Consider the following 14,983-nt stretch of genomic DNA (forward strand, 5'->3'; position numbering starts at 1 on the left):
CAAGTCAAAAACGGCATTTATTCAAGTAAAACTTTACAAATCCATACAAGCGAGAAGATAACATCAATCGGTTAACGTGTCTTATTCCCAAGGCTCTTCTCCAGAAAGCGCTGGTGTCGGGAAAGCGGATTTTATCAATTCAGCATCACAGGAGTGGACAGCGCGGCTATTCAAGGACAGGCAAACACAAAGCGCATGGATGCAGTGCCAGTAGGGAGAGCAGGAGAGCCATGCGCGGTTTCTACTAGAATGGGACATAGGACTGATTATTGAATTAAGTCAACTGACGACTGGCTGGCTGGGCCCACCCTCAATTCAATGACTTCACAGGACTAATGGCTGAATACATCACTCACCCGCCATGAGATCACCCTAAAATCACAATTATCAAAAACACACAACTCTTTATCGACATATATCCTATGAGACATGTGTTCGCGCCATTCAGGGGGTGTGGTGTGAACTCGCTCGCAGGCACGCTGGTGTGGGTGGGTGAGTGTGTAGTAAGGGGAGCGAGCGCTGCACAGAGAAAGCGCACTCAACGCTTGCGCAGGCACCCGGAGAGTGGGAATATAGTGTGCGGTGGCATGGCTTCCTCTCACGGGAAAAGCGAACCTCGGTTCGCCGACTGGATGGCAAATCTACCGGAGAGCATGCACAGCATCCCGCTCACCAACCTGGCCATTCCCGGTAAGAGTCCCATCTCAGTTTTCACGGCTGCGTAAAGGTGCGTGTGGAAGTGTTGGAAACATCTATTGTTGATCATGCAGTGAAGTAATTTAGGCTACTTCCATAGATGATAGACATTTGACATTTTAGTCATTTAGCAGACGCTCTTATCCAGAGCGACTTACAGGTGCAATTAGGGTTAAGTGCCTTGCTCAGGGCACATCAACATATTTTTCACCTAACCGGCTCGGGATTCGAACCAGCGACCTTTCGGCTACTGGCCCAACGCTAGGCTACCTGCCGCCCGGTCCAGATATTTCTTGTTGTGTTATGTTTGTCTTTCTGCGACAGAAATATTGAGTTGTAGAACTGACGGTGAAGCCGGCGACCTCTTCAGACGAATTACCGAGACAGAATTCTCATATTCCATGCAAAAGGCTGTTTAGTTCCCGCTAAAGTCGTAGGCTATAGGCTACAGTAGTCTCTCAAACCACGTTGGAGAGATGGCACCTGTTGCGTAAAGGCGAGAGCTAAGTGTAAGTGCAACACTATCTTCAAACGAATAGGCTACAGTTGAGCTGCTAGGGCTCGATATGCTATGCCAAAGGCTGAGACGTGTGTCGAGGACTCCATCGGCTTGATTCAAATGTGGCCTTGAGGGAGGGGTATGAATGATCTTACTAAAAGCTCGCAAATTGCTTATTCAAATTCATACACTAAAATATCATTTCAACTAGAGCCCGTTGTGCCCCTTTTAAATATGTTGTAATGTATAAGTGAAACTCGTCCATTTTTTTGGTAGGATATAGCAGGTTGTGTGTTGTCAATGTGATCTTTGGCAGTGCGTAGGCTGTTAGGCTAAACGGGCCATATCAGGGTTCATTGCATTGCAACCACGATAGACTGTGCCGTTTATTAGTAGCCTGCCGTCACATAGTATTATTTAAGTGTTGAATTGGATGGGTTTATTGTTTTATAGGTATCTCTAAATCACCTATTCGAAGTGTTAAAGGTTTGTAGCCGGGTCAATCTCCTCTGTGTTTGCAGACTGTAGACATCCGCGACCCGTTCAAAGACCTCCATCCTTCCTCATTTCCTTCCTTGAGGAAACCAGTGATCTGACGACATCGGACTGCATGTGGTCAAACCTCAAAAGCAAACCTTTCACATGCCTACACCCTGCCTAGTGCATACTCTATATGACCAAGAGTCTGTGGACACCTGCTCCTAGAACATCTCATTCCAAAATCATGGGCATTAATATGGAGTTGGTGCTATAACAGCCTCCACTCTTCTGGGAAGGCTTTATACAGTCCCCTGTAGCTCAGTTGGTAGAGCATGGCGCTTGCAACGCCAGGGTTGTGGGTTCGTTTCCCACTGGGGGCCAGTATGAAAAATGTATGCACTCACTAACTGTAAATCGCTCTGGATAAGAGCGTCTGCTAAATGACTAAAATGTAAATGTAATGTTGGAACATTGCTGCGGGGACTTGATTCCATTCAGTCAAAAGAGCATTAGTGAGGTCGGGAACGGATGTTGGGCGATTAGGCCTGGCTCGCAGTCGGCGTTCCAATTAATCCCAAAGGGGTTTGATGGGGTTAAAGGCAGGGCTCTTTGCAGGCCAGTCAAGTTCTTCCACACCGATCTCGACAAACCACTTCTGTATGCACCTCGCTTTGTGCACAGGAGCATTGTCATGCTGAAACAGGAAAGGGCCTTCCCCAAACTGTTGCCACAAAGTTGGAAGCACAGAATTGTCTAGAATGTCATTTTGTGCTGTAGCGTTAAGATTTCCCTTCAATGGAACTAAGGGGTCTAGCCCGAACCATGAAAAACAGACCCAGACCATTATTCCTCCTCCACCGAACTTTACAGTTGGCACTATGCATTCTGGCAGGTAGCGTTCTCCTAGCATCCGCCAAACCCAGATTTGTTTGTCGGACTGCCAGATGGTGAAGCGTGATTCATCACTCCAGAGAACGCGTTTCCACTGCTCCAGAGTCCAATGGCGGCAAGCTTTACACCACTCCATCCGAAGTTTGGCATTGCGCATGGTGATCTTAGGCTTGTGTGCGGCTGTTCGGCCATGGAAATCCATTTCATGAAGCTCCTGACAAACAGTTATTGCGATGACGTTGCTTCCAGAGGCAGTTTGGAACTCTTTAGTGAGTGTTGCAAACGAGGACAGACGATTTTGACACTCTACGTGCTTCAACACTCGGCAGTCCCGTTCTGTGAGCTTGTGTGGCCTACCACTTCCCGGCTTAGCCGTTGTTGCTCCTAGATGTTTCCACTTCACAATAACAGCACTTACAGTTGACCGGGGCAGCTCTTGCAGGGCAGAAATTTGACGAACTGACTTGTTGGAAAGGTGGCATCCTATGATGGTGCCACATTGAAAGTCACTGAGCTCTTCAGTAAGGCCGTTCTACTGCCAATGATTGTCTATGGAGATTCCATGGCTGTGTGTCGATTTTATACACCTATCAGCAACGGGTGTGGCTGAAATAGCTGAATCCACTAATTTGAAGGGGTGTCGACATACTTTTGTTTATATAGTGTATCTCAGATCCTCTGTGATCCCTTCTAGGAAGGAAGGATAGAAAAAAGATGGAAGGAAGTATGTTTGAAGTATTGGAATGGGGCCATTTTCTTGGCATTAGCGTCCAAAAGTGGTGCCAGCTGTTAGGAGGTTTCGACCAATCATGCGGCAGGTCTCCTGAGACTGCAGCTCTGATTGGACGTCTTGGATTAAGACCCAGTCACTGATTTCACTCTTCTTGTGGAATGGCCAATTAACATCTGGCAAATTCTAGTGATTAGCTTCACTTATCATACACTGGCACACACACATGCACACATGCAGGCAGGCGGAGAGCATTGGCGCTCACTTAAAATGAATGCCGAACAATAACCATTGGACTACTTTTAACAATATACACTGAACATATTACAAAAACACATTTTATGTGTCCACATTTTACAAAAACTCTGTTAAATATCTGCTCTGAATTAAGATTCAATGATGACTGCAGAAAGAATGGGTTGTCAACTATGACATGACACATTAACTTAAACAATTTTTGATGTGGATTTACACCCGGTAATGGAATTGTGGTAACATAATTATCATCATGGGTCCCTGATCTGTACTAAACGGAAATGCATAATAATGGATATGAATTTCATTCTCTTCATGGTGATGTATCCTAAATAGGTACACAAAGGTAGAAATATGCAATATCCTTCTTTGCATATTTGGGTATTATTTTAATGAGCTCTTCCCCTAAACAAGACCAAATTTGGTTGGTCCGGACCAAATCTGAACCAATCATAGACGTCTATGTTTCACAAGCTTGGACATGAAAGTACAGGACAGCAGAGCTCAGCATAGAACAGTAGAGTAGAGTACAGTAGAGTAGAGTTCAGTACAATACAGTACATTATAGTGTATTCAACTCTAGTGTGCTCTACTGTGTACTGAACTCTACTCTACTGTACTGTACTCTACTTTTCTTTACTGTATTGTACTGTGCTGTCCAAACTTGTGAACCCAACTGTGGTTTGTGACTTTTATGATTTCCCATTGTAGCCAATTCGATTGCAGAAATTTCTTTACCGATTTGGTAACGGAATTTCAAGTTTTAATCATTTAATAATTCCTAAACAAAATTGAGGTCAGTAAAAACACTAATTTGTAGGTCTACCTTTACTTGTTACTTCTGTGAACTTTCACTAACCTCACTCCTCATGAGGGAAAATATTAGAAAATATCTTAAAGGTGACAGGCAAAGGTCTCCACAAAAACCATAACACTTAATAATAATATTAATAATGATAATATTAATAATGCTCATTTAGGCTTCATTAAATAAGCCTCAACAACATTTTTGTCTATGACTACATTTTAGCTGTAATTTCTACTTTTTGTTGAAGATTTTCTGGCCATAGAATGCAAGGATGACATCATGGCTACCCGGACTATTTGCACTGCCCCCCCACCCCATCATTTTACGCTGCTGCTACTCTGTTAATTATTTATGCATAGTCACTTCAACTCTACCCACATGTACATATTACTTCAACTACCTCAACTAGCCGGTGCCCCCGCACATTGACTCTGCACCGGTACCCCCCTGTATATATACCCTCCCTACTGTTATTTTATTTGACTTCTGCTCTTTTTTTCTCAACACTTACTTTTTTGTTAAAAAAATTAATTCACTGTTGGTTAAGGGCTGTAAGTAAGCATTTCACTGTAATGTCTGCACCTGTTGTATTCGGCACATGTGGCCAATAAAATTTGATTTGATTTGAGGGCAAAAATAAAATAACAATGGCTTACTGCAAGGAACACAAGCTACACACATGGCTTACTGCAAGGAACACAAGCTACACACATGGCTTACTGCAAGGAACACAAGCTACAGACATGGCTTACTGCAAGATACACAAGCTACACACATGGCTTACTGCAAGGAACACAAGCTACACACATGGCTTACTGCAAGGAACACAAGCTACAGACAAGGCTTACTGCAAGGAACACAAGCTACAGACACAGCTTACTGCAAGGACCACAAGCTACACACACGGTTTACTGCAAGGAACACAAGCTACAGACATGGCTTACTGCAAGAAACACAAGCTACAGACATGGCTTACTGCAAGGACCACAAGCTACAGACATGGCTTACTGCAAGGAACACAAGCTACAGACACGGCTTACTGCAAGGAACACAAGATACAGACACGGCTTACTGCAAGAAACACAAGCTACAGACATGGCTTACTACAAGGAACACAAGCTACAGACATGGCTTACTGCAAGGAACACAAGCTACAGACATGGCTTACTGCAAGGAACACAAGCTACAGACATATAATAATAAGATGCCATTTAGCAGACGCTTTTATCCAAAGCGACTTACAGTCATGTTCGCATACATTTTTACGTATGGGTGGTCCCGGGGATCGAACCCACTAACCCTGGCGTTACAAGCGCCATGCTCTACCAATTGAGCTAGAGAGGACTACATACATACATGGCTTACTGCAAGAAACACAAGCTACAGCCATGGCTTACTGCAAGGAACACAAACTACAGCCCTGGCTTACTGCAAGGAACACAAGCTAAAGACATGGTTACTGCAAAGAACACAAGCTACATCCTTGGCTTACTGCAAGGAACACAAAGAACACAAGCTACAGACATGGCTTACTGCAAGTAACACAAGCTACAGACATGGCCTACTGCAAAGAACACAAGCTACATACATTACTTACTGCAAAGAACACAAGCTACTGACATGGCTTACTGCAAGGAACACAAGCTACAGACATGGCTTACTGCAAGGAACACAAGCTACAGACTTGGCTTACTGCAAGGAACACAAGCTACAGACATGGCTTACTGCAAGGAACACAAGCTACAGACATGGCTTACTGCAAGGAACACAAGCTACAGACATGGCTTACTGCAAGGAACACAAGTTACAGACATGGCTTACTGCAAGGAACACAAGCTACATCCTTGGCTTACTGCAAGTAACACAAAGAACACAAGCTACAGACATGGCTTACTGCAAGGAACACAAGCTACAGACTTGGCTTACTGCAAGGAACACAAGCTACAGACATGGCTTACTGCAAGGAACACAAGCTACAGACATGGCTTACTGCAAGGAACACAAGCTACAGACTTGGCTTACTGCAAGGAACACAAGCTACAGACATGGCTTACTGCAAGGAACACAAGCTACAGACATGGCTTACTGCAAGGAACACAAGCTACATACTTGGCTTACTGCAAGGAACACAAGCTACAGACATGGCTTACTGCAAGGAACACAAGCTACATCCTTGGCTTACTGCAAGGAACACAAGCTACATCCTTGGCTTTCTGCAAGGAACACAAGCTACAGACATGGCTTACTGCAAGGAACACAAGCTACATACATGGCTTACTGCAAGGAACACAAGCTACAGACAAGGCTTACTGCAAGGAACACAAGCTACAGACAAGGCTTACTGCAAGGAACACAAGCTACAGACAAGGCTTACTGCAAGGAACACAAGCTACAGACACGGCTTACTGCAAGGAACACAAGCTACAGACAAGGCTTACTGCAAGGACCACAAGCTAAAGACACGGCTTACTGCAAGGAACACAAGCTACAGACATGGCTTACTGCAAGGAACACAAGCTACACACACGGCTTACTGCAAGGAACACAAGCTACACACACGGCTTACTGCAAGGAACACAAGCTACACACACGGCTTACTGCAAGGAACACAAGCTACAGACACGGCTTACTGCAAGGAACACAAGCTACAGACACGGCTTACTGCAAAGAACACAAGCTACAGACATGGCTTACTGCAAGGAACACAAGCTACATCCTTGGCTTACTGCAAGGAACACAAGCTACATCATTGGCTTTCTGCAAGGAATACAAGCTACAGACATGGCTTACTGCAAGGAACACAAGCTACAGACATGGCTTACTGCAAGGAACACAAGCTACAGACAAGGCTTACTGCAAGGACCACAAGCTACAGACACGGCTCACTGCAAGGAACACAAGCTACAGACATGGCTTACTGCAAGGAACACAAGCTACACACACAGCTTACTGCAAGGAACACAAGCTACACACACGGCTTACTGCAAGGAACACAAGCTACAGACACGGCTTACTGCAAGGAACATAAGCTACAGACACGGCTTACTGCAAGGAACACAAGCTACAGACATGGCTTACTGCAAAGAACACAAGCTACAGACATGGCTTACTGCAAGGAACACAAGCTACACACACGGCTTACTGCAAGGAACACAAGCTACACACGGCTTACTGCAAGGAACACAAGCTACAGACACGGCTTACTGCAAGGAACACAAGCTACAGACATGGCTTACTGCAAGGAACACAAGCTACAGACATGGCTTACTGCAAGGAACACAAGCTACAGACATGGCTTACTGCAAGGAACACAAGCTACATCCTTGGCTTACTGCAAGGAACACAAGCTACAGACATGGCTTACTGCAAGGAACACAAGCTACATCCTTGGCTTACTGCAAGTAACACAAAGAACACAAGCTACAGACATGGCTTACTGCAAGGAACACAAGCTACAGACTTGGCTTACTGCAAGGAACACAAGCTACAGACATGGCTTACTGCAAGGAACACAAGCTACATACATGGCTTACTGCAAGGAACACAAGCTACAGACTTGGCTTACTGCAAGGAACACAAGCTACAGACATGGCTTACTGCAAGGAACACAAGCTACAGACATGGCTTACTGCAAGGAACACAAGCTACAGACATGGCTTACTGCAAGGAACACAAGCTACAGACATGGCTTACTGCAAGGAACACAAGCTACATCCTTGGCTTACTGCAAGGAACACAAGCTACATCCTTGGCTTTCTGCAAGGAACACAAGCTACAGACATGGCTTACTGCAAGGAACACAAGCTACAGACATGGCTTACTGCAAGGAACACAAGCTACAGACAAGGCTTACTGCAAGGAACACAAGCTACAGACAAGGCTTACTGCAAGGAACACAAGCTACAGACAAGGCTTACTGCAAGGAACACAAGGTACAGACAAGGCATACTGCAAGGACCACAAGCTACAGACACGGCTTACTGCAAGGAACACAAGCTACAGACATGGCTTACTGCAAGGAACACAAGCTACACACACGGCTTACTGCAAGGAACACAAGCTACAGACACGGCTTACTGCAAGGAACACAAGCTACAGACACGGCTTACTGCAAGGAACATAAGCTACAGACACGGCTTACTGCAAGGAACACAAGCTACAGACACGGCTTACTGCAAAGAACACAAGCTACAGACATGGCTTACTGCAAGGAACACAAGCTACACACACGGCTTACTGCAAGGAACACAAGCTACAGACACGGCTTACTGCAAGGAACACAAGCTACAGACACGGCTTACTGCAAGGAACACAAGCTACAGACACGGCTTACTGCAAGGAACACAAGCTACAGACATGGCTTACTGCAAGGAACACAAGCTACAGACATGGCTTACTGCAAGGAACACAAGCTACAGACATGGCTTACTGCAAGGAACACAAGCTACAGACATGGCTTACTGCAAGGAACACAAGCTACATCCTTGGCTTACTGCAAGTAACACAAAGAACACAAGCTACAGACATGGCTTACTGCAAGGAACACAAGCTACAGACTTGGCTTACTGCAAGGAACACAAGCTACAGACATGGCTTACTGCAAGGAACACAAGCTACAGACATGGCTTACTGCAAGGAACACAAGCTACAGACTTGGCTTACTGCAAGGAACACAAGCTACAGACATGGCTTACTGCAAGGAACACAAGCTACAGACATGGCTTACTGCAAAGGAACACAAGCTACAGACTTGGCTTACTGCAAGGAACACAAGCTACAGACATGGCTTACTGCAAGGAACACAAGCTACAGACATGGCTTACTGCAAGGAACACAAGCTACAGACATGGCTTACTGCAAGGAACACAAGCTACAGACATGGCTTACTGCAAGGAACACAAGCTACATCCTTGGCTTACTGCAAGGAACACAAGCTACATCCTTGGCTTTCTGCAAGGAACACAAGCTACAGACATGGCTTACTGCAAGGAACACACGCTACAGACATGGCTTACTGCAAGGAACACAAGCTACAGACAAGGCTTACTGCAAGGAACACAAGCTACAGACAAGGCTTACTGCAAGGAACACAAGCTACAGACAAGGCTTACTGCAAGGAACACAAGCTACAGACAAGGCATACTGCAAGGACCACAAGCTACAGACACGGCTTACTGCAAGGAACACAAGCTACAGACATGGCTTACTGCAAGGAACACAAGCTACACACACGGCTTACTGCAAGGAACACAAGCTACACACACGGCTTACTGCAAGGAACACAAGCTACAGACACGGCTTACTGCAAGGAACACAAGCTACAGACACGGCTTACTGCAAGGAACACAAGCTACAGACACGGCTTACTGCAAGGAACACAAGCTACAGACATGGCTTACTGCAAAGAACACAAGCTACAGACATGGCTTACTGCAAGGAACACAAGCTACACACACGGCTTACTGCAAGGAACACAAGCTACACACACGGCTTACTGCAAGGAACACAAGCTACAGACATGGCTTACTGCAAGGAACACAAGCTACAGACACGGCTTACTGCAAGGAACACAAGCTACAGACACGGCTTACTGCAAGGAACACAAGCTACAGACATGGCTTACTGCAAGGAACACAAGCTACAGACATGGCTTACTGCAAGGAACACAAGCTACAGACACGGCTTACTGCAAGGAACACAAGCTACATCCTTGGCTTACTGCAAGTAACACAAAGAACACAAGCTACAGACATGGCTTACTGCAAGGAACACAAGCTACAGACTTGGCTTACTGCAAGGAACACAAGCTACAGACATGGCTTACTGCAAAGAACACAAGCTACAGACATGGCTTACTGCAAGGAACACAAGCTACAGACTTGGCTTACTGCAAGGAACACAAGCTACAGACATGGCTTACTGCAAGGAACACAAGCTACAGACATGGCTTACTGCAAGGAACACAAGCTACAGACATGGCTTACTGCAAGGAACACAAGCTACAGACATGGCTTACTGCAAGGAACACAAGCTACATCCTTGGCTTACTGCAAGGAACACAAGCTACATCCTTGGCTCTGCAGGAACACAAGCTACAGACATGGCTTACTGCAAGGAACACAAGCTACAGACATGGCTTACTGCAAGGAACACAAGCTACAGACAAGGCTTACTGCAAGGAACACAAGCTACAGACAAGGCTTACTGCAAGGAACACAAGCTACAGACAAGGCTTACTGCAAGGAACACAAGCTACAGACACGGCTTACTGCAAGGAACACAAGCTACAGACAAGCCTTACTGCAAGGACCACAAGCTACAGACACGGCTTACTGCAAGGAACACAAGCTACAGACATGGCTTACTGCAAGGAACACAAGCTACACACACGGCTTACTGCAAGGAACACAAGCTACACACACGGCTTACTGCAAGGAACACAAGCTACAGACACGGCTTACTGCAAGGAACACAAGCTACAGACACGGCTTACTGCAAGGAACACAAGCTACAGACATGGCTTACTGCAAAGAACACAAGCTACAGACATGGCTTACTGCAAGGAACACAAGCTACGTCCTTGGCTTACTGCAAGGAACACAAGCTACATCATTGGCTTTCTGCAAGGAATACAAGCTACAGACATGGCTTACTGCAAGGAACACAAGCTACAGACATGGCTTACTGCAAGGAACACAAGCTACAGACAAGGCTTACTGCAAGGAACACAAGCTACAGACAAGGCTTACTGCAAGGAACACAAGCTACAGACAAGGCTTACTGCAAGGAACACAAGCTACAGACACGGCTTACTGCAAGGAACACAAGCTACACACACGGCTTACTGCAAGGAACACAAGCTACACACACGGCTTACTGCAAGGAACACAAGCTACAGACACGGCTTACTGCAAGGAACACAAGCTACAGCCTTGGCTTACTGCAAGGAACACAAGCTACAGACATGGCTTACTGCAAGGAACACAAGCTACATCCTTGGCTTACTGCAAGGAACACAAGCTACATCCTTGGCTTTCTGCAAGGAACACAAGCTACAGACCTGGCTTACTGCAAGGAACACAAGCTACAGCCTTGGCTTACTGCAAGGAACACAAGCTACAGCCTTGGCTTACTGCAAGGAACACAAGCTACAGACATGGCTTACTGCAAGGAACACAAGCTACAGACATGGCTTACTGCAAAGAACACAAGCTACAGACATGGCTTACTGCAAAGAACACAAGCTACTGACATGGCTTACTGCAAGGAACACAAGCTACAGACATGGCTTACTGCAAGGAACACAAGCTACAGACTTGGCTTACTGCAAGGAACGCAAGCTACAGCCTTGGCTTACTGTAAGGAACACAAGCTACAGACTTGGCTTACTGCAAGGAACACAAGCTACAGACACGGCTTTATGAGTCATTTTCTGGATCAGAAATGAAACAAATGATATTGACATGATGTGAGAAGAAACTTGTATAAATATATATGTCAATAACGATTACTCACATGCAGATAATGAGATATGATTTAGCTAGCTATAGCCAGACAGTGTATTCACAATTTGATGAGGCTGCCATTCAAACAGCTAAGATTAGCTAATTATATATTTTAGTTGATAAGACTTGTTGGATGACACAACACATGTATAATGAATGTTAGCTAGTTACCTAGTTAATAAACGTAGCAGAAATATTGTTTCCCAAGAAGTAAACTGTCTAGCTGGCTTCAGCCATTGGTGCTGCAGCCAGCAAGCTAACTACCTAACCAAAAGGTGGCTAACTACCACATGAAAATAATTCAGCTATTTCTGATCAAATGTTACCATCTATAGCTAGCTAGACCCTTTCTGACAATTTTACTGTGAACACAAGGTTAGCTAGCTGGATTGCTAGCTTGCAAACATTAGCTAGCTCAAGTGTGGCATAGCTAGCCCAGAACATCCATGATCATGATCTCTCCTTGCGAAATTGCTTTTTAAAGCATTTCCTCAATCATAAATACAATTACAACTTTGAGCTGTCAATAAATAAAGATCACTGTAGACAGCAATGTAGTTTCAAGTTATTTATTATAGTAAGCTAGAAGGAGAACAGCATCTTGTATTCTCATTATGCAGCATAAATCTGACTGACCACCGACCTGTCACAGTGCAACACAAGTGAAAAATGAAAACTACTTGGAAATCCCGGCACCTGATTTATTTCCTGACTGGAATTGTTCTCAACAGTAAAATATTGAGCATGTGAGCTCAGAGATAATAATAATAATAATAATTTATAATAATAATAATGATATGCCATTTAGCAGACGCTTTTATCCAAAGCGGCTTACAGTCATGTGTGCATAAATTTTTACGTATTTTTACATATGGGTGAAATAGTGAACTAAAATCAGATAACTTTTAACCTTTTCAAATTATGGAATTTTCAAATGACATCATTACCCAAGAATTCAAAAGGAGCATGATGAAACTGGCTCTCATGAGGACCGCCACAGGAATGAAAGACCCAGAGTTACCTCTGCTGCAGAGGATAAGTTAATTAGTTACCAGCCTCAGAAATTGCAGCCCACAAAAAACACCAAACATGACAAGTAACAAAACACTGATACACTGATAGACAAGAACAGTTACACAAATTTAAAATAAAACGATAAACAAACAATACAACAAATAAAATACAAAATAATACAAACAATAATTTTAAATGTGAGTGCATGTGTTTGTTTGTGTATGTGTCCCCCTGACAGTCCTTGGCGTTCCATGATGTTCTTTAATCTTTTTTTAAAGGCGATTTTGCTGTTTGAGTAATTGGAGATGGAATGGAGTTCCATGCGATCATGGCTCTGTATAATACTGTGTGTTGCCGCAAATTAGTTCTGGACTTGGGAAATGTGAATTGACCCCTGGTGGCATGTCTTGTGGGGTATTTATGGGTGTCTGAGCTGTATTTTATTTGATTATGCAGACAATCTGGAATTTTCATTACAGTAATGCTCATAAAAACTAGAAGAGAAGCAGTTAATATGAACCAGGAAAGACTGGCATGCATGTTGTGGATGTTATTTCTGTATGTGCCGTTAAGGTCAAGGTGTGCTGCTCTGTTTTGAACCAGCTGCAGCTTTGCTAGGTCTTTCTTTGCTGCACTTGACCATAATACCAGACAGTAATCAAGATGGGACAAGACCAGAGCCTGAACAATTAGTACAGTTGATTTTTGTGTCAAACACAGAACATCTTTTAATAACAGACATACAGTGGGGAAAAAAAGTATTTAGTCAGCCACCAATTGTGCATGTTCTCCCACTTAAAAAGATGAGAGAGGCCTGTAATTTTCATCATAGGTACACGTCAACTATGACAGACAAAATGAGAAGAAAAAAACAGAAAATCTCATTGTAGGATTTTTAATGAATTTATTTGCAAATTATGGTGGAAAATAAGTATTTGGTCACCTACAAACAAACAAGATTTCTGGCTCTCACAGACCTGTAACTTCTTCTTTAAGAGGCTCCACTGTCCTCCACTCGTTACCTGTATTAATGGCACCTGTTTGAACTTGTTATCAGTATAAAAGACACCTGTCCACAACCTCAAACAGTCACACTCCAAACTCCACTATGGCCAAGACCAAAGAGCTGTCAAAGGACACCAGAAACAAAATTGTAGACCTGCACCAGGCTGGGAAGACTGAATCTGCAATAGGTAAGCAGCTTGGTTTGAAGAAATCAACTGTGGGAGCAATTATTAGGAAATGGAAGACATACAAGACCACTGATAATCTCCCTCGATCTGGGGCTCCACGCAAGATCTCATCCCGTGGGGTCAAAATGATCACAAGAACCAAAATCCCAGAACCACACGGGGGGACCTAGTGAATGACCTGCAGAGAGCTGGGACCAAAGTAACAAAGCCTACCATCAGTAACACAATACGCCGCCAGGGACTCAAATCCTGCAGTACAAGACGTGTCCCCCTGCTTAAGCCAGTACATGTCCAGGCCCGTCTGAAGTTTGCTAGAGTGCATTTGGATGATCCAGAAGAGGATTGGGAGAATGTCATATGGTCAGATGAAACCAAAATATAACTTTTTGGTAAAAACTCAACTCGTCGTGTTTGGAGGACAAAGAATGCTCAGTTGCATCCAAAGAACACCATACCTACTGTGAAGTATGGGGGTGGAAACATCATGCTTTGGGGCTGTTTTTCTGCAAAGGGACCAGGACGACTGATCCGTGTAAAGGAAATAATGAATGGGGCCATGTATCGTGAGATTTTGAGTGAAAACCTCCTTCCATCAGCAAGGGCATTGAAGATTAAACGTGGCTGGGTCTTTCAGCATGACAATGATCCCAAACACACCGCCCGGGCAACGAAGGAGTGGCTTCGTAAGAAGCATTTCAAGGTCCTGGAGTGGCCTAGCCAGTCTCCAGATCTCAACCCCATAGAAAATCTTTGGAGGGGAGTTGAAAGTCTGTGTTGCCCAGCGACAGCCCCAAAACATCACTGCTCTAGAGGAGATCTGAATGGAGGAATGGGCCAAAATACCAGCAACAGTGTGTGAAAACCTTGTGAAGACTTACAGAAAACGTTTGACCTGTGTCATTGCCAACAAAG

General features: G+C 44.4%; 1 protein-coding gene across 1 annotated transcript in view; it reads left to right on the top strand.

The window, feature by feature from the left end:
* Positions 1-212: 212 nt before the first annotated feature.
* LOC121581900 (PI-PLC X domain-containing protein 3-like) overlaps positions 213-14,983 on the top strand; it is a 37,764-nt gene continuing 22,993 nt past the window's right edge. Inside the window, exon 1 of the mRNA XM_045212545.1 lies at positions 213-690. Coding sequence (XP_045068480.1) covers positions 423-690 — 268 coding nt within the window. The 5' untranslated portion in view covers positions 213-422. The remainder of the gene's footprint in view (positions 691-14,983) is intronic.

Source organism: Coregonus clupeaformis, unplaced genomic scaffold (genome assembly GCF_020615455.1).
Source record: "Coregonus clupeaformis isolate EN_2021a unplaced genomic scaffold, ASM2061545v1 scaf0020, whole genome shotgun sequence".
Taxonomy (NCBI): domain Eukaryota; kingdom Metazoa; phylum Chordata; class Actinopteri; order Salmoniformes; family Salmonidae; genus Coregonus; species Coregonus clupeaformis.